This window comes from Podarcis pityusensis, assembly GCF_964106645.2.
Source record: "Podarcis pityusensis genome assembly, chromosome: 1".
Taxonomy (NCBI): Eukaryota; Metazoa; Chordata; class Lepidosauria; order Squamata; family Lacertidae; genus Podarcis; species Podarcis pityusensis.
This window is the reverse complement of record NC_138028.1, coordinates 86,129,465-86,143,200: the sequence shown is the minus strand read 5'-3', so window position 1 is coordinate 86,143,200 and position 13,736 is coordinate 86,129,465. Positions and strand designations below refer to the sequence as shown.

At 43.1% G+C, this 13,736-nt stretch overlaps 2 protein-coding genes across 3 annotated transcripts in view; both read left to right on the top strand.

Moving 5' to 3' along the window:
- The first annotated feature begins 168 nt into the window (after positions 1-168).
- LOC308458944 (uncharacterized protein) lies at positions 169-10,512 on the top strand. Of its 2 annotated transcripts, XM_080973821.1 has the most exons (5): positions 169-300; positions 2,103-2,265; positions 3,309-3,418; positions 4,912-4,962; positions 8,822-10,512. In XM_080973821.1, the coding sequence occupies exons 2-5, from the start codon at positions 2,141-2,143 to the stop codon at positions 10,459-10,461; spliced, it is 1,926 nt and encodes a 641-aa protein (XP_080829947.1). In that variant the 5' UTR covers positions 169-300; positions 2,103-2,140; the 3' UTR covers positions 10,462-10,512. The 2 variants fall into 2 exon arrangements, with proteins under 2 accessions (XP_080829947.1, XP_080829948.1); XM_080973822.1 differs by lacking the exon at positions 4,912-4,962.
- A 3,042-nt stretch (positions 10,513-13,554) lies between these two features.
- LOC308475535 (uncharacterized protein) overlaps positions 13,555-13,736 on the top strand; it is a 34,762-nt gene continuing 34,580 nt past the window's right edge. The window contains exon 1 of the mRNA XM_081002565.1: positions 13,555-13,679. The gene's annotated coding sequence lies outside the window, so the exon portion shown is untranslated. The remainder of the gene's footprint in view (positions 13,680-13,736) is intronic.

Sequence of the window (13,736 nt, the reverse complement as noted above, 5' to 3'; positions counted from 1 at the left end):
AGACTACACCATTTCATTTATGGGCTGTGGCATGTCTATTTGGGTTGTTACAGCTGGTGCGTATTTCTGAGGTTCTGCCTAAGAGCCAGGATGCCCTGGAGCTTACACCATACTTCCTACTGCCTGTTGCCAGCCAACCGCAAATCATGAGTGCAAGTTGCAGAGCCCCTGACATCACAATCAAGCTCCTCTTTTCTTACCCCGGGCAGCAGCTTTGAGTAACTAGGGCTCTGCCTACATGGAAAATGAATATACCAAAGGATGTGTCAATCATCAGGAAAAATCCATTGAGACTGTGAGGTAGGGCTTGGGTTTCAGCTATTCAGATACTTAGTGGAACTGCCCACCAAGCCTTCATCCTGGGTTGACTAGCTCATTTTATGCCACCTGAAAACAATTGCCTTTGATACACAAGGCCAGGGTCACTGCTATGCTAAGTATTGTTGGTTCAAGAGGAAAAATAGGTATAAAAGGATAATTTCTGGATGCCAAGCTCTATATTTGGGGCAAATACTCTTTGGTGATAGAACCACAGCAGAGATTTAAAATCACAAAATATGCAGCAAAGTGAAATGTGGATGTATAGCCTGTCAGACCTTTAAAATATGCCCTTGTGAGTTCCAAAACTTCCAAAGACCACATGGTTGGTAAGTTAAGATTGGTTTACTTACAAATTCTTCAAAGATCTGGTTCATGTACTTTTTTCCATCCAGCATTCAGAAAAAAGTTGCACTGGCAGTAAAACTTCTCAGTTACAGAGGTGAAAGTTCCTAAATAATTGGTATAGGAACTCAAAGAGTGGCTTGTGAGAGCTATGCAGCTAAGCTGTAGCAACCAGGTTAGCCTTTTCACTCGCTGAGCTTCTCAGAAAGACTGAAGGGGAACAAAGGATTGATTACCTAGTCCCTCCCACAGTGAACTAAACTTGGCAGGACAGCTTACTCTATGGTCTTAACTCCTTCATGTATTAATTAGACTTATGTATGTTGGTTATAATAGGCTGGTTATCCCACAAGTAGATCATAGACTTGGGCTCTAATCATGTCAAAGGGTCGATTTAAGGCAGCCTTCCACCAGCTAGTGCTCTCCAGATGTTGCTGGACTCTAGTATTTCCCATCCCTGACCACTCAGTTGGAACTCATCAGCATTTGGAGGGAATCAGCTAGAGAACTCTGTTTTAAAGCAACATTTCAGTTCAGTGAAGTGTAAGCATCTTGTTGCTTGCTCTGCTGGCATAAAAGAAATATTCACTGCATATAAATGTGCGGCTACTTTGACAGTGAAGAAAACTATAGCACAGCACTTACCCTCTGAGGGACTTTGTCATTTCTTAGGCCACATCCATACCATACATTTACAGAACTAATATACCACTTTAACATTATGGCTTCCCCCAAAGAATCCTGGGAACTGTGGTTTGTTAAGGGTGCTGACAGTAATTAGGAGACATCTATTTCCTTCCCTTTGGCCCCATATCTCCTGTATCTGAGTTTGGTCACATCTGCACTATAGTTTTAAGGCACTATGACCCAACTTTAAGTTATGACTTCCCCCAAAGAATCCTGGGAATTGTAGTTTGTTAAGGGTGCTGAGAGTAATTAGGAGACCTCTATTCCCTTCACAGAGCTTCAATTACTAGAGTGGTTTTACAACCAATTCTTCTTTCCCGGGAACTCTATGAATTGTAGCTATGAAGTGGTATGATACTGCTTGAAATGTATACTCTGTTTATACTCTGTTTCCTGTAGTGATGCATGTGGCCCTGAAAGGCAAAGACTAATTCTCAGATGCACCCAGTTGAGGTTTAAACCAATGGCTTTTTAATTTTTCATTTGTATACCGCTTTTCTACTTTGCTATACACAAAGCAGTTTAAAACCATAGATATGAGAGTATACACAGCAAAGATCACACATCCTATAACAGTCCGATTTAATGCAAATAATTCTTAATTAAAAACACAAGTATAAAAACAAACTTAAACCAATTAAAATAATTGGCATTGATCCAAGATCCAAGCTAGTTTTATAATTTATAGACTAATGTCAAGACAGTGAGCCCGCTCTTTCTACTTAGTTCTCCTCCTGCTTTCTATTCTGCAGGGCCAGGTACTTGCGGCATCTCCTTGTCTCTGCCCTGCATGGGTCAGCCAAGACACCCCAGTGTCCCTCCAAGTCTCTCAACAGGACAGACAAAAGATGAGAAGGACTATTATGAAGTCCTGGGCATTCCCCAGGGGGCAACGCATCACGACATTAAAACGGCGTAAGTCAGCCTTCAGAGCATTCAGTTCACCTGAGGAACCGCCAGCCTTGAGGCAGCTCTGTCTGGCTCACAGCCTCCATTCTTCCCTCCTCATCCCCAGCATCACATTTAAGCTTCAAAAGACTTTCCTACTGAAGCCAATAGGATTTGTTTCCAAGCCTAATTGATTTCTTTTCAAGCCAGAGTCACAGCTAGGGAGGGAAAAGTTAACCTTCCCCCTTGCCAAAAATGCCTTTGCGCCATTACTTATTTAGGCTGGAGAAACTCTTCTGTTGGCTTCAGTAGGAAGGTTTTGTGAGGCCTAAATGCAGCTAGGGAAGGGGGGGAGGCTACATTGTGTGTATAGGACAGAGAGGAGGGGAGAATGATTGATTGAATGAATGAATGGGTTGTGTGGATGAGATAACAAGAGAGTATGTGCTGTTTTCAAAAGAGAAGCCAGCATTGAATCCTGAGTCACCTATTATGAAATGCACAAGTATACTTATATATACTGGCTAGGAATGGGGATTTGTTATGTTGGGGCAATGAGGAAGCACTGAATTCTAATACCTTCAGAAGTCAATGAAGTAAGCATTTTCCTTCTTTAGGGTTGGCAAAGTGTTTGATTTTGAGTTGTAGAAATAGATTCAAAAATATATATATTTGCCCAGGTGGTTAACGGGTGGTCCCAAACAGACTAAGTTGTTTCCAGAGGGTCAGGAGGTTTGCCCATATCTCTCACCCATTCAGGTAGATGCCATCTTATGTCCTTTGTGCAATAAATAGCACCTACATAACCCACCTGTGAGGAAGGGGTACAGGGTGATAAGTAGCAAGGAGCACTACAGTACTCTTGTACATCAAACCTGGTTCTATTTGTAGAATTTTGCAGTTAAAAAAAAGTGATGGGGAAAGCACTGGAAATTGGGAGATAATTACCAATTGGCAGAGTGGTATAACCTCTGCACAAATTTTGTGCAAACAAATCAGGATGAATTGCTCAAAAAATAAACAGGCCACCTGGAACCTAATTCTTTATATCCTTTCCTTTAACTGAACAGGTACAGAGAGAAACTGAAGAAGTGGCATCCTGACAAAAACCCAGATAACAAAAAGGAAGCTGAAGAGAAGTCTAAGGAGATAATGGAAGCATACAAAGTGCTGTCAAACTGTAAGGGCTCAGACTCCTAGACCCTTCTGCTGTTCTCACTTCACTGGGACCTTGGTTTCCCAATGAGACACATGTTGACCCTAGTTGCTGATCAGCAAGAGAATGAGGGAGAGAGTCTTTTCAATCAGTGCTATGCACTGAAGCAATCCTGGTTAGAAATCCACACCAGTAATCTCCAGTCATTTCCCACCTCAGAAGCATCCTTAACCCCAACCTGCAGCATGGAACCCACATTTATTTTATTTTCTAACACATATATTCCTCTTCTCCTTCTCTCTCCGGATCTATTGACACTGCTTTAGGAGTCTACGGGCTTAACCGTCTTCTCCCTATGGAACGCTGGGAAATGTAGTTCGGGGTGGGAACCAGCCGGTGACAGATCTCTCTTAGCACCTGTGCCAAACTGCAATTCCCAGGCTTGCAGGGGGAGAGGCTAACAAGTTATAACTAGTACAGAAATGGCACCAATATTTAGAGTGGATATATACCCACATTTTTTCTCTGCCTGCTCCCAGGCCCCTATCTTTCTACTTTTCTTTTTCTTTTAAAGCAAACGTTGTGATGCCATTGCTATGACCCACCTCATGCCAGACTGGTCCAAACCCAATAGATAAAGAACAGCAGTCTACACACATCTCCTGACTGCCTGGAGGCATCACCCTCTTTGTGCATATGCACAGGAGGCTGATGTCCCATTTGTGCCTCGGTGTTTCCATCTTCCTTTTGGGGAATTGCTTTGGGGTGCTTTTCTGAAGTAGTAGAGCTGCGGGGAAACATGCAGTTTCACCATCAGTCCATGTCCTATTAGTAGGTGCCTAGAACTTCTCTCCTGCAATATGCCGCCTTCTTTAGACGGCTGCCAGCATCTCTGCACCTTTTCATGGATCCCTATGCTGCTGCAATTGATTATAACTAGGGACAGGGGCATAAATTTGTTTCAGCTTGCATTTTAATGCAACTCTACCTTATTCGTGCTTCCCAAAACAAGCCAAAATGTAGCTATCCTTCAAAATTCACACTTATCTGAATTTTGCAATGCAGTTCTTAAAAAAACAACAACAACCCCCAAACACCTGTGTATACATTAGAGGAAAGTAAAAATGCATATAGCGAAAACAACACACAAAAATGATTCATGTTAAGAGAAAATAGCTTGCAAAAACTAGGCAAAATTGCATACAGATATGAGAAGAAATGTTGCTGAATATTCACATAGACTTAAAAAAGAAAAGCAAACTGGTGCAGGAATGTGGTGAATTGAATTTAAAGATGGAAAAACTTAAAAAAGGGAGAGAAACTGAAACTGGCAGGTTTGTTTATCCCTAACTTCTTTAAAAGCTGGTTAGGCACCGGGGGGGCGGGGATAGAATAAGTTTCAGTTTTATGGATGCCTTGTGCCTAGAGTGGTGGTAGTTTTCCAAATCCTGGACCAAGTGTTTGCAGCTGGCTGCAGCAGGGCTGGAGAACTTTCAGGTATATCTTCTGCCTTTCAGCAAACAAGCGTAACTTGGATTGCTCCCTCCAGAACAGACAGAATGAAAAAGGTGAGTGATTTCACAATTCAGTCTCACGTTCCTGAGAGGAAATGGAGAAAGCCACAATTAGGAGTGTCTTTGTGGAGCTCTTCTTGATCCGCACAGCTGCAACCATTGGCCAAATAACATGCGATGAAGAATGTGTGGCAGCCAGTGACCTGTTTTTCCTATCTTGCCCCGGTAATATTTAGCTAAAGTAGAGCTCCAGTGCCATGTCATTAGGTGCTGCTTGCAGGGGTGAAGAAATTCAGAGTGTGATAATGCCACATGGCACTTCTTCTTTAATTACATGTTACCATGGAGACCGAGATCAGCAACAGCCACTTGTTCCTTGTAACATGTGTTTGGGACCCAAGGCAGCAGAAGGGAAAGAGTGAAACATCTTTCTAATTGGATCCAGCTTTGACTTAATCCCACTGAGGTTGTCAGCTCAGCTGACCTGCACTGAATCCTGGGTCAGCCAGCCAGAGGCCACACAATTAATATAAGAATGCTGTTTGCCTCTGGTTGACCTGGCAGACAGAGATCAGATCGAGCATAATCAAAATCATTATCTGGTGCATGACAGAAAGTGCTGTATTGACATGCTGGGTGTTAGCTGGCTAGCTCAGTTGTGGGTGCCTTATTCCTGCCCACCACTCTGTTACAGGTTTATAACCTATTTCAAAGCATGTCATGTACTTTTTAATTTTCATAGCTTTTCAGCTCTCAATAACCTGCACTGCATAGCTTTTTGCGCTTAGCTACTCCAAGTGGAACTTCCCTTGACAACTGTTCCAAAGCTGTAGCTTGTGCAGAATGTGTTGGCTGACTTTTTATAACCTTGGAGCCACGATTCAAGTGCTGGTTCGACCTATAGAAGAGCTAAAAAGCTGGTATCTGGCATATCTAATAAACAGTTTCCACCCCTCCTTTGCATAATTATTGTTGGCTGTCTTCCCAGTAGTGTCCTCCATCCAACAACAGGCCAAACGCACACAGCGCTATTTGCGGTTACTGCTCCCCAAAATCTCTCCCTTTGGGATTTGAACATTTAAAGATGGAAAGCGCTATTTTGAGTGAAGCAGGCATCAACAGCTAGGAGATGTTAATGAGTAGTGTCAGGTTTATCTGCATATATTAGTTAGAATTTATTTTTAGTTTTAAAATATGTACAATGGATGTTTCCAAACATGTTTGAAGTCTAAAATAAAAGGGGCAAAAACCCGTTGGCTAATGACACACTTTCTCAGTCAGCTCCTTATGCTTGAAATTTCAACTCCTTCATGGAGAACCAATTACTTAGCTGGCCAGAAGGTTGCTTAAGCAGGTGTTTGCCCAGCCGAGCCCAATTAAGAGTATAACATGCTGTTGAGAACTAGCATTGCTGCAGCTCGTCTGCCTGCCCTGCAGCCTGACAGTCTGGCTGGCAAGTGAGTCAGGCAGAGCAAGGTAGCATCACTAAAGCTGTAGGGATGCCTGAACAGCCAGAGACTAAAGGCAGGACTGATGGTGCTCCAAAGCAGGTTAAAGAGAAAGCAGGAGAGACTGGAAGCTAGCAGAGGAGGATAATGGATGCAACTCGGAAGGAGGGAGCTAAAGTAGGAGGCAAGGGAGAGGAGGAAGATGAGGAAGACAGAGAAGGTGGAGAAAGCACAGGCAGTATAGAAATAGAGGAGAATGAAAGGGTCAAAGGGGGACAGGGCTCCCTTAGAGGAGCAGGATACAAGTGGGTAGAAGTGGGTGGAGTTATAGAGCAGAATGCCCCAGCAGTGAATCAGAAAACAGGAGAAGGAAGTGTAGAGGTTGATAAGATCCCACCACTACAGATACCATTGGGATTAATAGGAAAAGTTAACTATTAGAATAAACTTTAACCACCATGATATATTAATTGATGAGTCATCCATTGTTATTTAATCTTTCTTGTCTTCTGTGTCTTGTATTGTCATATATGTTAATTCAATGATCCATCTATCTATGAATGAACAGAGAACAACTTGGGTCTGATGATGCTAAGAGCCCTGACCACTTCAGAATAATGGGCTCACCAGGTGGTCTCTAAGAGACACCCTGGGGCTCTGAAGACCTTTGGGGTCTTATAGGAAATATGGTGTGGTTCGCACATGGGCTTTGCTGACTTTTGCCTTCAAGGAAGATGGAAGTGCTGAGTATTCCAGGCCACTAACTGAACTGTCCTTTAAATAAACTGTGGCAAATAGGCCCACTTCTGAACTCACTTTGCATCCATTTTGATTGGTTCTGGAAACACTAGAACAAGCCCTATAAGCTATTTTACCTCGCCATAAAGCATCACAATTAAAGTTGTTAACATGGGAATCAAATACATCTTTCTGATTTTGTAACATCCTTCAAAGGTAGCCCAGACCTGTGTGTCAAACTAGCACATCACTATTCCCTATTTCCTATCTTGCAATGAAATGCTTTTGTCTCCTTTTAGGTTTTTTTTATATAACTTTTTAAAAATATTTTATTAAGGGTTTTCTTGTTTACAGTGTAAGTGTAAAGCCTCGTATGTTTTTTTTCCATGTAACATTTTTACAAATCCGTTTCATTTGTTGAGGCATTAGGGGGAGAAGAAAAGAAAAAAAGGGGGGGGAAGAAAGGGGGGTGGAGGGAGGGGAGATGGATGGGGGTGGGGTCGGGTAGCGGTGTTTTTATTATGCTTAATGTATGTAGAGTTTGGTGTCAGCGTGCTTGTGTTGTTCACTTGTGTTCCTTTGGTGGTGAGAGAGGTTGGGGTTGGCCTAGGGTGTGATTGTTTGTTTGTGATTGGCTGTGGTGATCTTTGTTTTCGTGTGTGAGTGAGGTGGGTGGGTGTTTTGGATCAGGTTAGCCATATTGATTTGTATGCTATTGGCGGATTATTGTCATTGTCCTGTTGGGCTGTGTATGTGATAAAGGGGAGCCTTCTTCTGTTTGTCCCCGTGTCAGTTTCAGTTTATTAGTTAATTTTTCTAGTAGGGCTGTTTCCCATACTATTTGGTACCATTGGTCCATGCTTACTCCTGACAGGTCTCTCCAGTGTCTGGTTATGGTGTTTCTGGCTGCTGAAAGTAGGTGGGTTATGAGTTCTTTGTGGTGTAATTTTGTCTCCTTTTAGGAGAAAATATTGAATTAGCCTGACTTAATCAAAACACCTGTATAGTTTATTTGAACAAGTTGTGTTCACAGCAATGCTATTTTTATAACTTATACTTTTATTATGCTCAGGTGTAAGCCAAACACATTTTTGTACAAGTTAGGTTTTTATAATACAGTATATCTATGTAACTTCCATCCAGATACACTTAAAACCCCCAAAAGAAATTGTATTTGATGTAGTTCTATTAGATGTTGCTAAAATTATTTTGCTTTGATGATAGTAAGCTATGTTTAATCAAAATTGTTGCAGAAGTTGCATTGTATGTACTACGGGCATATGATTATCAGATCCTTTCAAGAAGTTGTATATTTTGTGGAATGCAGTCTTGTTTTTCTTTGATAATTGAGAGAGATTAGAAAAATGCATCTCCTTCAAAGGAAGTTGGGTATAAGTATCTTTCTGATATATTAAATTGTGACTTATGCTTTTAATTTCACTTATCTTCTTCTCTGAAATGCTTACGTTCTACTAACTAAAGGAAATGTATTTGTTATGCACCTGAAGATTCATCCTTGAACATTAAATTTTCTGTGTGCTTATAAGAAAGGGGACTTATCCCCCCGTTAACATGGTGGTTGTTGCAGAGGGAACCAAGATGAAAAACCTGTCAGACTACAGTCTGGCAGACTACAGACAACTGTTTCCACTATATAGAAATCAGGCTTAGATTTGTCCTGTGAACAGAGTAAATTGTCACAAGACTAAAAACTTGGTTTATTGCAGGTGTGATGCCTCCCCATGAGAAACGCAAGAGTAATACAGTAGACGAGAAAGACCACACCAAGCCAGACAAACCAAGTTCTCAGGATGATGAGTTGAATGTGGAGAATGACAAGAGCTCTTGTTCTGAGTATGATGACTCAACATTTGAGTCTGATGATGAGTCGTCGAGTTCAGAGCATTATTCCACCTTGAACTCTGATGAGTCTAATGAATCCAGTTCTGAGTCCAGTTCTGAGTGCAGCAGGTCAAGCTCCAAATCCAGTGAACCAAATTCAGAGTCAGAGTCTGAGTCCAACGATCCAGGTCAGAAGCCTAGCAAGCCCCTTCCTTTGCATCCATGTAGAAAGCCTCACAAAAGACACCGGGCAAAGCATAACCAATTGCCTCCAGAGAAAAAGGATTTTCCAGTCGGGAAGGGTAAGCAGACCCAGGATGGGAGAAGGAGATTGCAGACTAGGGAGAAAAACCTGCCAGTCGAGAACAGCGCATTGCACACTAGGAGCAGCAAGTCTGGTAAAGAACCTCTAGTAGAGAATAGCGAGAGCAACAATGGGAAGAGGAAAGCCCCAACTGAGAAGAATGGGGCCTATGCAGAAAAGGCCAGGCAACAGAGCGAAGATTGGGAGACCCATACGGGGAAGGCTAAGCTTCCCAAGCTAAAAACTGAGTTGCATGGTGAGAGTAAGCTTCAAACAGGGAAGACGAAACAGCGGCATGAGAAGTCAGAGTCAAGCACCAAGAACAAGCTTCGGAATGGGGAAGCTGATGCCCCCCCTGGAAAGCATGAGATGCAAACTGAGAAATTTTCAGCACAGAAACGTAGATCCCATCCAGGACGTGAACCTGATCGTGGGACAGAGCAGTGTGCTGGGCAGAAGGAACGATCTGACAAGCAGGAGCCACGTATTGGACACCTGAGGTACACTAGGAGGAAAACCTCACCAATCAAAAGTAAGGAGATGTCAGGGAGGATGACTAAGTTGATATCGCCAAAGTTGAAAGATGGAAAAGCAATACGTTCCCAAAAGGGTGAGCTGCAGGCTGGGGAAAAGAAGACGCACGCCGGGAAGAGCAAGGCAAATGTCCAAAAGAAGGCACTGAATGATGAGAAGAGTAGGATGAAAGTCCAGAAAAATGAGTTGCATGCTGTGAAGAACAACATGGCAGTCCAGAAGAAGCAGCTGAATGCTGCGAAGAGCAAAGTGCAGCTCCAAAACAGTGATGGGAGAGGTAACAAAGCAGACCTCCAGCACACTGAGAGTGCTATGCCTGCTTATACGTGGAAGGTGCCAGCTACCGTCTGGCTTGGTCCAGCAGAAAATACAGCAAGGTTTCTCTTTGGTGGGGCCCCCGAGTTCTCTGGTGTTGGCCAAGCACCACTTCCGGCTAAAAGAAAACCACGTGGAACGAATCAGGCCATGCAAGTAAACCAGTGGGAAAATATCCAAGCCTGGAATAGAATAAACCAGTTAAATCCAAGGAAGAGCATGCTTCTTCCACATATTGATGCTCCAGCTCATAATGGAAAGACTTGGTCTCCATATTTAAGTAGCCAAGGGGAAATGTTTGACCCAAATGCCCCATCTTCCTGTCCGCGATGCTCCCAATGCTGGTGCAAGCTCTTTCACGACAACCTGTGAGTGTGGATGAGTGCTGGGCACCTCCAGGAGTGAGTGGTTGAGAGTACAATAAAGGAACCCAAATTTTATTTGTTCATACTTGGTGCTTGCTCTTACTCAACAAGATACATGGGAATTATTATGAGGCTACCCAGATGCTGGACTCCCAGAATCCCTCAGCCCCAGCCAGCAAGGGATGATGGGGGTTGTAATCCAGTAACATTGAGAAGGTCACAGGTTTTCCATCCCTGAACTACCATAACAGATGCAGCAATGGGAACACTGAGTATCCAGGGGCTGATGTGGAGAGGAACAATGGTGCTTTGGCCCAGGGATCCTTTTGCTGAAATAGTTGTCTATCCCCAATATCCATGACACTTAAGCCACTTGCTGCTTTCTCTGAATTTATCACCACAGCATTTACTTTTCCTCCTCGACACTCTGATAATTTCTGACCTGATTGCCCATGCCTACATAAGATGCCAACATATGAACATCCAAAGACCTCAGCTGGATGAAACCACTGGACAACCTAGTTCAGCACTTGACTTTCCACAGTGGCTAACCAGATGTCTTCAGTAAGTTCAAAAACAGGGTATGAAGGCAATAGGCCCGGTGCTATTTTTCAAGGAAAAGAGATGTTGGAACTCGCCATGAACACCTTATAATGGCAATGGCGCCCAACTGAGTTCTGGTGAGTTCCAGCTGGGGAAAAAGCCCTGAGTAGGCCTCTTATGGCATGCGCCTCCCAGCCTCAATCAACTGATATTCAGTCGAATACTGCTCTTGAACATGGAAGCTCTGCTTATCCAGAATTTGTCACAGTGAGTTCACTGGAACTTACTTCCCTAGTAAGTGTTTAGAACAACAGAAGTTTTGTTCCCTCCCTGCATATAAATAAAATGTCCATGACAGGAAATGAACAATGTAACACCAATTTTTGAGATAGGGATCCAGTGGGGGGGCCAGGAAATTATATGATGGTTAGCTTAACATCTATTCTGGGAAAACTAGTGGGAAGCATTATTAAAGACTTAATTACAAAGTATACAGGCGGGTGATTCTACTATCTCTGGCACCACATTAAGGGGCTATTATCCAGGTTTTATTCAGGTTTCATTATTGAAGAGATGGGGGATCAGCCATTAGGAATGCTTCTTTTCCCCAGGAGGTCTTAGTGTAACCTGATACCTGGCTAGTACATAACTAGCCTGTTTTGAATATCTACTGCCACCTCCCCCACTCCATCTTGAGACTGTAATCAGATGCAGGTCACATGGCTTTTTCCTACCCTTACTCTGCTTTCTGTCTGCCGTCTAGCCTGATGTAGTTCTGGAGAAGTCGAATGCTTGTACACTATTTTGGTTGACCTGCTAAAGGTATTTTCCCTAATACGGATTGTGACTGCCATGAGTTGTATCTGAGTGCATGGACATATTTCAAGAGGTTTGTTTCTGTTGTTGCATAATTTTTTCCCCATTTATCACTCTGCAAACAGGAGCAGAGCAGGACAAATCCTTTGGAAGATGTATGTCAATCACGATCATTACTGTTTTATGGCCTGTCTGAAGCTTCCTACCTCAGGAATTACTGGGACACTCTATGCACTACCTATTAATTATATGCACCTATTCATTACATAACATGCATCACTTATTAACAACCATGCCGGCAGTTTCACTTGAGAAAATTCATGGATTATTTCCCTCTGGGATGAGCCAGAATGAAAAACACAACAGGAGAGTACCAAGGCACTCACTGCAGTGTGAACTTTTATAAGCACAAATAGGAACAACTGGTTAGGTTGTTATCCAAAGCAACTTGTCCAACACTCACAGATTTAGCTTTCTATGGCATTGAAAAAAATTGAGATTGTGACAGACTGTGGGGGGCACCTCTGTAATATCAGTTGCTGGCACCACCTCAGCTTTTCCCTAGCTTTGAAGCCCAAAGGCACCTCAAAATTATGGGCTTTCTCATGGTTAGGGAAATAACACTCCTCAGCCAACTGATCATCATAATTGGACCTACCTCTGATTCCCATACACCTAAGCAGGCATTTACTCCAGACCCTCAAAGTGTCCCTATTTTCCAGGGTTATTCCTGGATTTACAGAAGCTGTCCCGCTTTCTGATTTGATCCTGGAATGTCCTGCTTTTCCTTAGGACATCCTTATTTTCATTGGAAAAATGTTGGAGGGTGTGGAGGGTGCCAAGGAGACAAGTACAGTGGTACCTCTGGTTATGAACTTAATTTGTTCTGGAGGTCCGTTCTTAACCTGAAACCATTCTTAACCTGAGGTACCACTTTAGCTAATGGGGCCTCCCGCCTCCGCTGTACAATTTCTGTTCTCACCCTGAGGTAAAGTTCTTAACATGAGGTATTACTTCCAGGTTAGCGGAGTCTGCAGCCTGAAGTGTTTGTAACCTGAGGTGTTTGTAACCCAAGGTACAGTCAGCCCTGTATAGGGAAGTTTTTTTTTAATGTTTAATGTTTTATGTTTAATGTTTTATCATGTTTTTATATATGTTGGAAGTCGTCCAGAGTGCCTGGGGTAACCACATGTAAAGAAGAGGTTTCTTTCTAAATTCCGATGATGCAACTCAGACTAGCTTGGAAGCCATGTGTTCTGACACATTAATGCTCATTCATCCCAGACACATGGAGATTGATGGTAGTTCCTCGGGGTGAGCAAAAGAATACTTGACACACGCTCAGACACACACTCTTCTTTATTATTCCTTTGCATGTTCTAGAACTGAGCCCTGTCATGTCTGGCTGCAGGTGGATCCTAGCCAACCCTACACACAATGGGAAGCCAATGACAAAACAGTGTTATTCAGGGACCCACAGAAATGCTGCATGACTTTGTGTTACAGAGATGTTATTTCACAGTTTCATACGGTCATTTCGTACAACAGATCACACACAGTGCCATATATTCCTTACCATTTCCTCTCTGTGTCTGTGATGAATCCCAGCCTCTAGTTGTCACGTGGTGATGCCCTGGCTAGGAGTCCCCTTCCCTCAATTACTAACCCCTCATAAGTACCATACACCTGGGGCCATGACCAAGAGCTTGCAGCCTCACCCCCCTGACATCACAATCTGCAGAAGATTGTCATTGGTTGCAGTATATGCTCATCAAGAGAGGGTAGATGCAAAAGGATGATGGAGAGGTCCTGCTGTCCTTTCCTATGTCCAAGGCAGCCAGAGGCAGAAACAGAGGCTTTGGGCAGGTATGAAGATACAGAGGTATTGAGTTCATGATGCAGATAGCATGCACCTTCTCCCTC